We start from the raw sequence: 15,046 nt of genomic DNA on the forward strand, positions 1-15,046 counted from the left end.
TAAATGTGAAATTGCAATATTGCAATGTCAAAACACACAAAAAGATCTATATATGAGTGTGTGTGTTTCTTTTTTATAGGAAAAGATATTCAGGTCTTCCTAGTCTTCAAAATAAGTGCTTTCTGTTTCATAAAACTGTTGTTTGTTACATGTGTTGAACTGGCATTGTTTGTGCAAGTGATCCTTTAATTAAGGTGACCTTCATCTGGGAAATGTACATTTGTGTTGAATTCTGAACTGCCAAATGCTATTGTTTCCAAATACAGCCGGAACATGCCCACTTACTGTATGGAAAGATCAATTAAATAACAGAATATCTCTCATATATATATATATATATGTTCAGAAATTGGAAATACCCAGAAAGTAAGAATGTAGGCTTATTAAACAATAAAATATTTTATTTTCTAGAAGCTAGAGGCTTTTTCTGTCAGCCCATTCTGGAGGATGTTGAGAAGGCCCACATGAGACTAAAGCACAACCTGCTGCCGCAGAGTGGAGAGATGCTTCTGGATGTGGCATATGGAACACAACAGAGGATGCATCTCTTTACCTTGTTTATCCACAACTTGCCAATATTTTTGTATGACTCAACTTGTCTCTTGTGTTCGGGCCGCAGTCTTGAAATTCGTACTTCAGGAGAAATCCCCCAACTCAGATTCTTCCCCTCAGAGCCTATTTAAGCTGGTCAGTGAACCTACTCCAACCCAGCTAATAGATATTTGTCTCCCCTGGAATTAATTATTTGACTGATTAACATCCGCTTCTCTCATGACTACGTTGTATTGAATTATCTACGTTGTATTGAATGATCTATGAGTTATTGTACGTTTGGAGCCTGTCAGACAGTATTGTTTTTTAACAAGGTAGATCATGAAATCTCAAAGCAGTTTCTACACCCTTGGTCTTCAAACTGTCCAACTTTATTGCTATGTTCCATTTTCACCGTATACATCTCACTGCACACAGCATGTTTGCTTCAAACCATGACCACTTCACTACATATCTGTGGAGACTGAGGTTGTTTTGGTGACACCAGATATACACAGATCTGTGGAACCAGTGCTGAGCAGACAATAGGAACTTAATTTCAAATAATATATATATTAACATTTTCACAACATTCCCTTTTTTTACTATTCACCAATGACAAAGAAAATCATATCAACATACTGAGCAGTTATGTTTGTGTTGTGGGAAACGAGCCGTTTGACCAGGAAATGCATTCCACACAAATGGCAAATAATTTAGGTGTCAACTTTAACCAATTATTTTATGCTGGACATTATCATATAGAAGAGTCAATTATGATCATTCTGCTGTAGGTGTAGCACTCAGTCATATATGTCCTTCATTTGATGTCTTTACAAACGCCTGATATTTTGTAACAGAGAAACTGGATTTTTTTTCCCCTTTTTAGGTACCTAGTGCCTGTCTTCCAAACAGCATGTTGTGACTCTTGACTTGCACTGTGACTTGTCTTTTGACTCTTGACTTGCACTGTGACTTGTATTACCAACCCTCCTGAAGCCCTCTGCTGGTCCTGCTGTCCTGTGGTGTCCCACAAACTATCTGCAGAGCACAGAAAACATCCAGTCAAAACATTTGGTCTAAAAGATTATTCATTTGACCTGACTGTGTAATCTGATCATTTGAGTATTTTTGTTATCCGCCTTAATTATATTTAGTCTTCAGTAGATTTCAGTTTAACTTTAAGTAGTCTGAGACGTTTAAAGATGTGGACATATCACAGGCTTGTTCATAGTAATATGCTGTTGTGAGAGAGTTGTTGGGATTGGTTATTAATGTGAAGTTTAGGATTGTTCACAGGAAGTGGACAAGGAAATGGAACAGATGTGACCAATGTTTTTGTGATGCACTTTTGGTTGGATTCACCATAGTATTTATTTTTTATACTGCCCGAAGCCCCACCAATAGGATCTTTAGTTAAGATTCTACAGAGGCATCATGTGTTACACCTGTCTGTATTGTAACTCAGTATCTATTTCTTTTCTTATTTTGTTGTGCACCTTTAAAAAAACAAAAAACAAACAAACATTTTCTGCCTTTCCTTTGTGTCCATCTTTTTGTAGGAATAAGTTACAGAACATCAGGTCATGTGACTTCTGCCTGAGCGTGAGTCTGTTTGGAAGAACAAACCAATCCTGCACCCTGATTGGACAGACTTCTTAAACCTTTGGCACCATCTGTCCAATCAGTACAATAGAAAGCATGCCTTCTTATGCAAGTTTTTATACAATGTTTGTCAAACCTTTTTTAATATGCATTTATTTAAGATTTGTTTCCAAATTTTTTTACGTGAAATTAAAGTCACTTTGCTTTTTACATTCTGGCAACATTGCCAAAACTGTAGTTACGCTATATACAATAGATACAAATGTAAACAAACGAAAATTCAAGATTTTGTTACCAACTCCATTTTGATGTGGCATTTTGGCAATAGTGTGTAACTCTCTTATGGCAGTGAGTTGTAATGCCATGAACTGTGAAGTCTGTTCGATACAAGGTATAAGTGTGTCTTGGCTCATTCTACTCAAGGACCATTCTTTATATTCAATTTTGCCTTTGCTAATGCACCATGCTGAATGTTACTGAGGGACATGGGAGGGCTTGTGGAAAGTGATCTATAAATGGTCTTGTCTAAAATTGTTGAGTGCATTGTCCTGTTTAAAAAAGAAAAAAGTAAAAAAAAAAAGTTATGAAAAACGTGTTCCATTTCTATACTCAAACCAGTATACCCAAAGAATATTGCAAATGTGCATTTCTATGTATCTGGAAGCCTTTATGCATTTACACATCAGTTCAGTATTATTATTATTTTGGGCTGTTCATTCTTGCTTCAGCACAGTGTACGTTCTCAAGTGTAGTGTACGTTCTCAAGCGTAAAGGATTTGGTCTGGCAGCTGAGACGGCCTCAGATTGTATGTTATTGGGTAGATGGGTACTGTGGGTGGAAATAATTCATTTTTGTGCATAAAAATTGTGTTTCCAGTTCATTCCAATGAATCCTCATCCTGTTAACTTCCCTACCCTATTTTCATTGGCATCTCTATATAGTTCAGGTTTTTTGTTCTGATGATATACCCAAGTCATGATTGTGGCCTTCTAGTATTGTTAATACATTTCAATATCCCATAATACTCATTCACATGTTGTAACTACCCTGATGCAGACCTGTGGCTTCTTACCTCTACAGTTCATTCAGTTGGAGGGGTTCTGAGTGCAAAAAGTCATTTTTAAAATAATCTTCCATTTGATGAAAGATGCATTGTAGCGATATTAATAAAGAAAAGTTCACCTGGTGCGCTGAATAATGTGTAAATTGTTAATTACACGATCTGAATATTTGTACGATTGTTTGTATTTTTCATAATAATTTTAAAAAGGTGTGTATTTTTTTGACTTCTCTTCTGTTACAGATCTCTCGTTTGTTGGCCTGACATTGTGACTGGTCTCCTGGGTCTCTTACCGCTCTCCTGTATTGAGCCTCTTCTGTGATTAATTATTTGTATGCAGTGTTTAGAAAATACTGTAGGGAACATGGGAAGAAGTTGATATTAGCAGCATTTTGATCAATTTGTATTTATTTATTTTATCATTTTGTTAATAAATTGTGAAAAGCAAATTCGCTTCATGGTCTCAATTCAGTGTAGCTAATCATGTTCGTATTTAACTTACTGTTATTGCAGTTTAACCAGATACTAAACTGATATCAACGGTGTGTTTTATCACCTTACAATACATCATTAGTTTACTTTGTAGAGGTGTGGAAGATTGATAAATGCAAAAAATGTGAAGGGTATGTATGCGCTTTTCTATTATGATTGTTCATTACAGTAGTCCTAAAAGGTTTGAGGAAAGATAACAGCTTTTAACTCTCTTTTCAGGATACAAACAAGTAAACGTAACGTTTTCGCAGTCGGTAAACATCTACGTCTTCTGTGTTGATTACTGAATGATGTTTCTCGCGCGTTCACGGCGGTACGGGCCACGCGCATCACGCTTAAACGTACGTGCATTTAAACAGAATTTGGACCTGGGATAATAATATTTTTGTACTGCGTCTCTCATCTCTGCAGTCAGTTTGCTTTCTTCCGTTTTCCATGTCATTTCCTGTAATAAAAAGATGGTGGTCAAAGCCTGCAGAAGGGGCTGACTCGCAGCAATAATTTTCATCAGAAAAAACTTTGCATCGCCCTGGACTAGTGAAACTGCTGAGTGGTGGTGAGTAATCAGTTGAGATCACCGCGGTTCAAGAGGAGGTCGGGAGATTACGAGGTCGGTGCAGACCCTCCAGTACACTCTGTGGAAGGTGAATCTCTCTTACTAGCCAATGTGGCCAATGAAAATGGCTTCCGAAAGCGTTAGGCAAATTGCCAACTGCCTGCAGAGGAAAGTCGAGGAAATATTCGACTGTGCTGCACCCTGCGACATACATTATGTCACTCCAATCCAGTTGCGGTGGCTTCGTGCTTTTCTTCTTAAAAGCGGAACGTCAAACTTTGGCTAGGAACGCAAGTTTGTGTTTCAGTATGATTGTAGCCAACCGTGAGTCCTGTTGTTCCGTCTCCTTACAAAGCTGTTAGACCCCCTTTGAGAGGCACACTCGCGGACCAATCAGCACGCTAGTTTTCATCCCAAATAATTTCGGATGAACGTTTTTTTTTCTGAAGCGTCTGCGTATATGTTCGCAGTTACCTTTGAAATTCACCTGTTATGTTGGAATTAATGATCCGAAGAGTTCAGGTCACTCATTTTAATGCATATAGGCTACTATATGTCGGACTCAAACATAAAGACTGTTGTAATACACTCAACATTTGAATGATCATTTTTCTCTGCGCAAAACGAACGTAAACCATTGTGTATTCTCCTGAAATGTTTAGATTTGAAAGATGCAGCACTGAAGTCAGTGATCCCTGTCTCCTGCTCTACAATGGCAGAACTGACAGCCTTTCAAACTGAGCCATCGTCAGACCCTGAGCCCAACAGCAGCACTGGGTAGGCTAGTACCTTTCAACCAGATGTTGTGGATTAGGCATCGTGCAACAGACAGCAACAGGCAATGTGTCCATCAGCCTTTGGTGTTTATGTCAAATGTGTGCTTTCCGGCACAGTCTCAAAGATGAGCAGACAGAGCAGAACATGAGCCAGCAGGTGAAGCGAGACCTGGAGCCCTCTGACGGCACCAAACACAGAGACCTCTGGTGTGAGTAGCTGCAGCATTTCAGTTGTTATGGATGAGTTGGAACTAGTGCAACAACAAAGTTGTTGAAACAGTTACTACGTTGTATTATACGGTATCTCAAGACGGTTCTTGTGTTGTTCTTTTGTTTGTCCTCTATCACAGTTTGTGAGGAGTGCAGAGAGTACTTTTTGCAAGAATGTCCCACGTGTCACGGGCCGCCGGTGTTTGTGCCAGACACCCCGATTGCTTTGGGGGCGTCCAGCAGGGCGGCGCTGACTGTTCCGTCAGGGCTGAAGGTAGTGTTGGAGGGGGATGAGGTGGATGTGCGCTGTGTGGATGTAAACATCCGGAAGGGATCCATCTTTGGTCCATTTCAAGGGGAGCTAGTGGCCAAGGACCAGTCTTCTGGGCAGTTCTCCTGGATAGTGAGTTGAGCTTTGTGTGCTTTTCCCAGATAGGTTCAGTGTGGCACAAGCCAACACTTTAAGTACAGGACCTGTGTTGTACTGACTGGTTAAGAATATATGTCTCAAATGTCATCTATTAGCATTTTCTTTCTTTTTTAAAACCAAAACACCATTCTGCTACAGCTGGCATTTTCTTCCTAAACTCTTGGTTTTCTTAGATCGTTGATGAGAACAACACGTACAAATCCATTGATGGCAGTGATGCGACTAAAGCCAACTGGATGAGGTCCGTATCTTTAACAGGAAGTTGACTCTTAGTTTTAACAATTGAGCCGATAAGCGCACCTTTGTCTTGATGAGCTTTAACTTCATTCATTTAACTTGATGCTTGGGCAGCATTAAGAACACATCTGAAAGACATTTACAACTGATATGTTTTGTATGTGCACTGACTTAAATAAAATAAAATAAATCTTACGGTGTTATACTCTCAAGAAACATTTTGAACTTGTTGCCTCCAGATATGTGAAGACTTCCGCAGACGAGGACGAGAGGAACCTGACTGCTTTCCAACACGAAGAGGAGATATATTTCCGTGTGTGTCGACAGTTTGTGGCGGGAGAGAAGCTCAGAGTGTGGTACGGCACTGACTACATAAGTCGTCTGCACAGTGTCTCACAGGACAGCATCGCCCGCAGTCTGGACACAGGTGAGACGCCTCCGTTTTCCCTCCCAAATGTAACATGTTTTACTTTGACCTTGCGAGAGAAATGTCAAGTACTTTTTTGGGGGACATGTTTATTTTGAAATCTATTGTGAGGATTAAGACTCTCAATGATTTTTGTTGGCACATCTGATACATGAAACTCTGTGACATAATCAAACGGAAACACATGAGGGTGCTGTTGGAGGTGTTGTATGGAGGATTATAGGGGCCAAAACTAAATAAATAAATAAATACTTGGATAAATAAATAATTATATAACTCAAAGCTTAAATAAATGACACAAAATATATAAATGTTACATGTTTTTGTGTGTATATATATATATATATATATATGTTTACGTTTTCATGTGTTTACATTTATTCATTTATACTTACATTTATTCATTTATACTTACATTTATTTATTTATACTTACATTTATGTATTTATACTTACATTTATCCACGGTGAAACTTCCTGCAGCAAAATAAATCTGTCGTCCCCCCGTCACCAAGTCAGGGGGCGGGTCAAAGCCTCTGATTGGTGAATGAACAGTATTACACACCAGGCAGGCTCAACCAGTCGATCAAGCTCTCTTCAAGCTAGAGGGATCCTCTATCGCCTCACTCTAGAGCTGCTAGGGGTGTGCGACACTGCACGATGTGATATAGATCCGATACCAAGGAGTAAATACAGGGCCAGTATTGCCAATACCGATACTTTGGGCTTAGAAAAGCATGTGGAGGGGCAAAGTGAGTTTGAGCGAAGTTAGACGGTGTTTGCACAACCACTATGATGTAAAGGGAGTTGTGTACTCAGTGTGGAATGAAACTTAAGTATCGATCTTATCACGCTATCAATCAGGCTATTGATACCAACGTTGGTATCAATAGTTGCCGGGTTTCCCAACCCGTCCACTGTCGGTCTTAAGATCGATATGCCCACCCCTATGCTGTATCATGTCGCTGAGGATCGTGAACACATTTTCATTGATGTCTGTGTCAGTTAGGGCCAATATCATTCCTATAATTTCAGAGAAGCTCTCAATATGATGTAAAAAAAAAAGTGAACTGGCAGGTGCCTCCATCTCTTCAGCTTCCGCCAACATTTCGACCACTGTAGCATTCAATATTTCATTCATTGAATCCGCACAAGGTGCTGCCACCTTGGAATAGTCAAAAGCAGTCGATTCAAGTTGAACCACCAATCAGAGGCTTTGACCCGCCCCCTGACTTTGTGACGGGGGGACGACAGATTTATTTTGCTGCAGGAAGTTTCACCGTGGATAAATGTAAGTATAAATACATAAATGTAAGTATAAATAAATAAATGTAAGTATAAATAAATAAATGTAAGTATAAATGAATAAATGTAAGTATAAATGAATAAATGTAAACACATGAAAACGTAAACATATATATATATATATACACACAAATACATGTAACATTTATATATTTTGTGTCATTTATTTAAGCTTTGTGTTTTTGTTTATTTATCCAAGTATTTATTTATTTAGTTTTGGCCCCTATAATCCTCCATAGTGTTTAGGTCACCGTGTCGTTAAGCGATGGTTCAGCACTGAGCGGTCAGTCTTGGTCATTAGTTGAGTTATTTGTGTTTCCATGAATTAAAACAGTTTCATATGAAGCACAGTATTTATATTAATTTTACTTTAGCTTATTCTAAAGATACAGTGCCCTCCAAAAGTATTGGAACAGTGAGGCGAATTCCTTTATTTTTGCTGTAGACTGAAAACATTTGGGCTTGACATCAAATAATGAACGTGAGACCAGAGATCAACGTTTCAGCTTTTATTTCCAGGTATTTACATCAGGATCTGATGCACAACTAAGAAAATATCACATTTTGTTTGAATCCACCCATTTGTCATGTGAGCAAAAGTATTGGAACAGATATACTTAAAACATATTTAAGTGAATAAGACTTAATATTTAGTTGCAAATCCTTTGCTTTCAATAACTGCAGCAAGTCTGTGACCCATTGACGTCACCAAACTTTTGCATTCTTCCTTTTTGATGCTTTCCCAGGCTTTCACTGCAGCCTCTTTCAGTTGTTGTTTGTTTTGTGGGGTTCCTCCCTTCAGTCTCCTCTTAAGCAGGTAAAATGCATGCTCTATAGGGTTTAAGTCTGGAGATTGACTTGGCCAGTCTAATACCTTCCATTTCTTGCCCCTGATGAACTCCTTTGTTGTTTTGGCAGTGTGTTTTGGGTCGTTATCTTGCTGCATGATGAAGGCTCTGCCAATCAGTTTGGTTGCATCTTTCCTTAAATTGGCAGACAAAATGTTTCTGTAGACTTCCGAGTTCATTTTGCTGCTGCCATCATGTGTTACATCCTCAATGAAGATTAATGAGCCCGTCCTAGAAGAAGCCATGCAAGCCCAAGCCATGACATTACCTCCACCGTGTTTCACAGATGAGCTTGTGTGTTTGGGATCATGAGCAGTTCCTTTCTTTCTCCAAACTTTAGCCTTTCCATCACTTTGGTAAAAGTTAATCTTTGTCTCATCAGTCCATAAAACTTTGTCCCAGAATTTTTGAGGTTCATCTCTGTACTTTTTGGCAAATTTCAGCCTGGCCTTCCTATTCTTCTTGCTAATGAGTGGTTTGCATCTTCTGGTGTAGCCCTTGTACTTTTGTTCATGAAGTCTTCTGCGAACAATAGATAGTGATACCTTCACTCCTGCCATCTGGAGGTTGTTGCTGATCTCACTAACAGTTGTTTTAGGGTCTTTCTTTACAGCTCTCACAATGTTTCTGTCATCAACTGCTGATGTTTTCCTTGGTTTACCTGTTCGACGTCTGTTACTTAGTACACCAGTAGTTTTCTTCTTCTTCAGGACATTCCAAATGGTTGTACTGGCTATGGCCAATGTTTCTGCAATGGCTCTGATTGATTTTCCATCTTCACTAAGACTCACAATTGCTTGTTTTTCACCCAAAGACAGCGCTCCGGTTTTCATGTTGTTTTCACCTCTGAATACAGTCTGCATAGACAAAACCTATCTTACCCAATCTGAACCTGAGTGTAGACATTCAGTGGTATTTATTGATTGAATAATGTATGTAATAGGACACACCTGGGCAACAAAACACACCTGTCAGTCATATGTTCCAATACTTTTGCTCACGTGACAAATGGGTGGGTTCGAACAAAAAGGTGATATTTTCTAATTTGTGCATCAGATCCTGATGTAAATACCTGGAAATAAAAGCTGAAACGTTGATCTCTGGTTTCACATTCATCGTTTGATGTCAAGCCCAAATGTTTTCAGTCTACAGCAAAAATAAAGGAATTGGCCTCACTGTTCCAATACTTTTGGAGGGCACTGTATATATTCATAGATTTGGTTGGATTTCATAAATACAATTTCCATGACTGTATGAATGGTGATTTCAAATGCACACTGTGATATATGACATATAAAATACAAAAATATATAAATGTCAGTGCAGCAGGCACAGATTCCATTATCTCTGGAACTTTTTAGAGGAAGACTACCACTGTAGACCTACATTTATTTGTCAGACAACAGACATTGTTATCAGCTGAAATTAACAAGAACAAATCCAGAAGAAACAAAACATTCCGGATCATTGACCTGTTCTGGTTCTGCAGGTAAGCAAACCAGGTCTATTGTTCTGCTTTCTGTTTTATATTCCTTTGCTATCTACTTGAATGTTAGGATGGAAGACTACATTTATCAATACTGGACACTTCCTTCCTTCTGCTGTCACAGTTGCAACAAAGCAAATGTATTCTCTGTTGTCTTACAGGTTCTCCGTGTGCTGTGAAGTCGGATGCCTTGTCCAGTCCCCAGGAGGACAGCAAAGGCCCGGTGCTCAGGTCGTCTCTGCAGAGCAGGAAGGGCTTGGGGAAGCTCAGCGGTGAGGAGGGGGAGGGCCAACCCCAAGCTAAGAAGAAGAAGATTGACCTCATCTTCAAGGATGTTGTAGAAGCTTCTCTGGAGGCCTGTAAAGGTGCCAACACCCCCATGAACAGCTCGCTGTCTCTGAAGAGGACCAGGTCCCTGCATGCCCCGCACTACTACAGCCTTCCCGGCACGCTCGCAGCCCCCAGCGGGAAGTCGTGCCTCGCCCAGGAGGACAGTAAAGCGCAGTGTCTGGGCGGAGGCTTCAACTCCTCAGAGCAGGCGGACATTGACTTTAATCTGCACACGCTGAAGGCAGAGGAGAACCACAGCCAGGTCTACGAGGGGCCCTCCACCTCGTTCTGTCCCAACTGTGTGAGGCTGAAGAGGAGGATCCGGGAGCTGGAGGCAGAGGTGTCACGCCTGCGGGGCAGCGAGCACATGGACGCCCTGGCCCCTCCCCTTCCTGAGCAGGCGCCACTGGAAGATTTTCAAGGTAGGTCCGGGGAACGACCACCATCTGACCTGAAACCTTTTCTGTCTTGTGTTGTAAAAAGGAATTTGCTCTGTTGCTGTGTTATGATTTACAAGTCTAATATTGTTCTTCTTTTTTTTCTTTTTGGGTATAACACATTTTTGGGTGTTGTTTCAGAAACATGTATTTAAAACATAAAAGGTTCATGTAGCCTGATCTCAGTGCCTATGAATGTTGATTTCTGTTGTTCTGTTTGCTGAGAGGTAGTAGAAGCATTGGCACACTGCTATTTATCTTTGTACCATGTGACCTTACGTGACATCATTACTTTATTAAAACCATTTTAAACTGACCCGTCCCTTTCAGTGAATTATTATAATTAACAGCCAAAGACACAATGTACAGAATTTGTGTACGATGCTGTACAAAATTAGGTTTTTATCCTGTAGCTAAGCAGATTTAGCATACCCTACTTATGCACAAACACATTCAGTTGGCTCCTGGTTTTCATGGAATTCAGCTGAATTTGATTAAATGATTATGTAAAAATGCCTTAAATCCTCCAGGTTTAGCACTGCAGTTCGTCAACACAATTCTCAAGTTCTTTCTCATGCTCTGTACTTGCAGAGATAGAGGCCATGACCCCGATCCCGGTGGCGCTGGACGAAGATGATCAGGACGCAGACTCGGCGGACGAGTCCATCGCCGCTGACCTCATGGTCTCTGTGGACGACCCCTCCAAGATGGCAGCCGGGCCCGGCCGACGGATCCGCCGTTTCAAGCAGGAGTGGCTGAAAAAGTTCTGGTTCCTGCGCTACTCTCCCACGCTGAACGAGATGTGGTGCCACGTGTGCCGCCAGTACACCGTCCAGTCCTCGCGCACGTCCGCCTTCATCATCGGGTCCAAGCAGTTCAAGATCCACACCATCAAGCTGCACAGCCAAAGCAACCTGCACAAGAAGTGCCTGCAGCTCTACAAGCTACGCATGCACCCGGAGAAGACGGAGGAGATGTGTAGGAACATGGTTCTGCTGTTCAACGCAGCGTACCATCTGGCCCTGGAGGGCAGGCCCACCTCGGAGCTCAGGGCTCTGGCCGAGCTGCTCAAGAGGTGCGATCTGAAGGTGGTGGACCAGTACATGAACGAGGGAGACTGCCAGATCCTCATCCACCACATTGCCAGGGCGTTGAAGGAAGACCTGGCTGAGAAGATCCGCTTGTCTCCCTTCCTCAGCGTTATCATGGACGGGCAGAACGACGACCTGCTCTCGGACACGGTTGGTGTCTACGTGCAGTTCCTCACCAATGATGGCCCGCCTGCCACCGAGTTCCTCTCCCTTCAAAGGCTGAGTGTTGGCAGCGTGGACGGCTACCTGCAGGCCATCGAGCGGGCCTTCGGCGTCCTGGGCCTGAGGTTTCAAGACATGCTGGTGGTTGGTTTGGGAGTGGACGGAGCCAACATCTCCTCTGGCCTGAGAGCGAGCCTGTACATCGCTCTTCAGAAGATCCTGCCCTGGATCCTCTGCCTCCCTGTGATGATCCACCGGCCTCACCTAGAGGTGCTGGACGCCATCAGTGGGAAGGAGCTGTCCTGTCTGGAAGACTTGGAGAACAACCTGAAACAGCTGCTCAGCTTCTACCGGTACTCTCCTCGCATGATGGCCGAGCTGCGGTCCACAGCGCCCACCCTCTCTGAGGAGACTGAGTTCCTGGGAGACATCAGAGCCGTTCGCTGGATCATAGGCGAGCCAAACGTCCTGAACGCACTGATCAAGGATTATCTGGAGGTGGTGACGCACCTTAAGGACATCAGCAGCCAAACACAGAGGGCGGACGCGGCCGCCATTGCTCTGACCCTGCTACAGTTCCTCATGGACTACCAGTCGGTGAAGCTCATCTATTTTCTTCTGGACATCATTGCTGTTCTTTCACGACTGGCCTATATCTTCCAGGGTGACTACCTGCTGGTGTCTCAAGTAGACTCCAAGATCGAGGAGGCCATCTTTGAGATCGGTCAGTTAGTGGACTGCCCTGGGGAGTACCTGCAAGAGTTCGAAGAGAACTTCCGTGAAAGCTTCAATGGTGTTGACCTGAAGAACTTGCGAGTTGCGGAATCCAAATTTCAATCCATCCGGGAGAAGATTTGCCAGAGGAGCCAGAGCATCCTGTCTCAGCGGCTGGACATGCACAGCCGAGCCGTGGCCAGAGCGTGTCGGGTTCTGGACCTCAACACCTGGCCTCACAACAGGGACGACCTCAGAGCCTACGGAGAGGAGGAGATCCTTCTCATGTTTGACCACCTGGACACGATCCCTGCAGCTGGACGGGAGACGCCTCAGGACAAGACCAAGGCCAGGAGCAACCTAATGGTGGAGTGGAGGGATCTCAAAGCAGACTACTACAGCATGAACGGCTTTAAGGAGGTGGTGGGTCACATCTGCAGGTACAGGCAGAGATTCCCTGTTCTTAATCGTGTCTTGCAGCTTGTCAGGGTCCTGCCGACCTCCACTGCCTGCTGCGACAAAGGCAGAGTGTCTCTGCAGAAAGTACGCAAGAACAACCGCTCCCGTCTCACCATGGACCACACCAACGACCTGCTGACTCTCGCTGTGAACGGGCCGCCCATCGCTCACTTCGACGGCAAGCGACCGTTGGACAGCTGGTTTGAAGAGAAGTCCGGGAACAGTTACTCTCTCTCGGCAGAAATGTTGAACCGAATGTCCACTGCTGATCAGAAGTCTGTGCTGAACAGTGTGGACGTAAACACCAACTTTTACCCTGACATCTGACAGACACGCCCCAAGTGGCACATACCTGCTCGTGTCTCGACGTCAGAAAGCCATCAAGTTGTTGGGAGCAACATTCTTGGCTGTGATCAGCCTCAGAGATGTGCCATGTTCATGCTGCCCACATGGTTCAGTCTGTGTGATCTTCAAATAACAGCAGTGTGTGAGAGGGTACCTGCGATAGCGTCAAGCTCTCAGGTGGCAGGTTGGTCTTTAAAGGGAAGACCAGGAACACAGCAAATCAAGGAGACAGAACAGGTCAAAACTGCTATCTTTGCTTGAGTATGTTAAATATAGAATTAAAGCACAGTATGACATGTTACCACTTAGCACTTCAGACGTGCAGAAAACAGACGGTTTCAGCTGCCTGTTCTCTCCTGGGCGTGTCGTCCTGCATGGGTGAACTGTGGGCAGGAAGTGACACGTGCCAAACAGGTCATGGCACTAGAGCACGTTTCACTGAAATATGAAACCACTTAATAATTAACAGTGAAATGACAACAGCATTTACCACACTATAAATCTAGGTGTATACTATTTTAAAAGTATTGTAATTCTCTGTCATTAGAGATTGTGCCATTTTTCACAATGCAAGTCATAAGAGAGAAAGTCAAAGGTGCTATTGTGCTAGGCCATGCAAAGAAGTCGATTGTTTTGCACATTGTGGTGATTGATATTGTTATTGTGAGTTTTATGTCTTAAAATATTACAGTGAGGGGATGTGGTCAATATTTGGTTTTGCACCCAACAATGTATATTATTAGTATTGATGATACTATTTACTGATTATTGAAGGTGTTTCCTATAACCACACCTGGTTTGATTATAATTCTCTTCAATAGTTGTTTCGTTGCCTGCCTTTTATATTTGGTTATCATCATTTATATTTGCTGCCTTTATAGTTGGTCATTTTTTAAGTGTGTTCTGTTTTTCAAACATTACAAGATGGCTTTAGGTTTAGGTTTCATTCAAAAATATGCTTTAGGTTTGGAGGAATACATGTATCAATTTTATAACATAGTAAGTTTTCTTTCTTTGAAATATTTCAAACTCACAAGAAGAACAAGGTTCGTCGTCGTCGTCGTCATCTGCCGCTTGTCCGGGGATCGGGTCGCGGGGGCAGCGACCTAAGCAGGGAGGCCCAGACTTCCCTCCCCCCGGCCACTTCCGCCAGCTCTTCCTGGGGGACCCCAAGGCGTTCCCAGGCCAGCTGAGAGACATAGTCCCTCCAGCGTGTCCTGGGTCTTCCCCGGGGCCTCTTCCCAGTGGGACGTGCCCGGAACACCTCACCAGGGAGGCGTCCAGGAGGCATCCTAATCAGATGCCCGAGCCACCTCAGCTGGCTCCTCTCGACGCGGAGGAGCAGCGGTTCTACTCTGAGCCCCTCCCGGATGACCGAGCTTCTCACCCTATCTCTAAGGGAGAGCCCGGACACCCTACGGAGAAAGCTCATTTCGGCCGCTTGTATTCGCGATCTCGTTCTTTCGGTCACTACCCATAGTTCGTGACCATAGGTGAGGGTAGGAACGTAGATCGACTGGTAAATAGAGAGCTTCGCCTTTCGAC

General features: G+C 43.0%; 1 protein-coding gene across 5 annotated transcripts; it reads left to right on the top strand.

Moving 5' to 3' along the window:
- Positions 1-4,006: 4,006 nt before the first annotated feature.
- Positions 4,007-14,534, top strand: prdm11 (PR domain containing 11). 5 transcript variants are annotated; one of them, XM_047034725.1, is made up of 9 exons: positions 4,008-4,333; positions 4,908-5,022; positions 5,139-5,230; positions 5,372-5,634; positions 5,835-5,902; positions 6,138-6,325; positions 9,877-9,966; positions 10,125-10,715; positions 11,322-14,534. In XM_047034725.1, the coding sequence occupies exons 2-9, from the start codon at positions 4,958-4,960 to the stop codon at positions 13,481-13,483; spliced, it is 3,519 nt and encodes a 1,172-aa protein (XP_046890681.1). In that variant the 5' UTR covers positions 4,008-4,333; positions 4,908-4,957; the 3' UTR covers positions 13,484-14,534. The 5 variants fall into 5 exon arrangements, with proteins under 5 accessions (XP_046890685.1, XP_046890681.1, XP_046890682.1 ...); XM_047034726.1 differs by having other exon boundaries at positions 4,008-4,245; XM_047034727.1 differs by lacking the exon at positions 9,877-9,966 and having other exon boundaries at positions 4,013-4,333.
- Positions 14,535-15,046: the final 512 nt, after the last annotated feature.

Source organism: Hypomesus transpacificus, chromosome 14, assembly GCF_021917145.1.
Source record: "Hypomesus transpacificus isolate Combined female chromosome 14, fHypTra1, whole genome shotgun sequence".
Lineage (NCBI taxonomy): Eukaryota > Metazoa > Chordata > Actinopteri > Osmeriformes > Osmeridae > Hypomesus > Hypomesus transpacificus.

What these genes read in the sequence shown, in the direction of transcription:
- prdm11 (XM_047034725.1), top strand. Translation starts at nt 4,958, where the DNA reads ATGGCAGAACTGACAGCCTTTCAAACTGAGCCATCGTCAGACCCTGAG. An exon ending in GAGCCCAACAGCAGCACTGG is followed by an intron (nt 5,023 to 5,138) that starts GTAGGCTAGTAC and finishes TTTCCGGCACAG; the next exon opens with TCTCAAAGATGAGCAGACAG. An exon ending in CAAACACAGAGACCTCTGGT is followed by an intron (nt 5,231 to 5,371) that starts GTGAGTAGCTGC and finishes CCTCTATCACAG; the next exon opens with TTTGTGAGGAGTGCAGAGAG.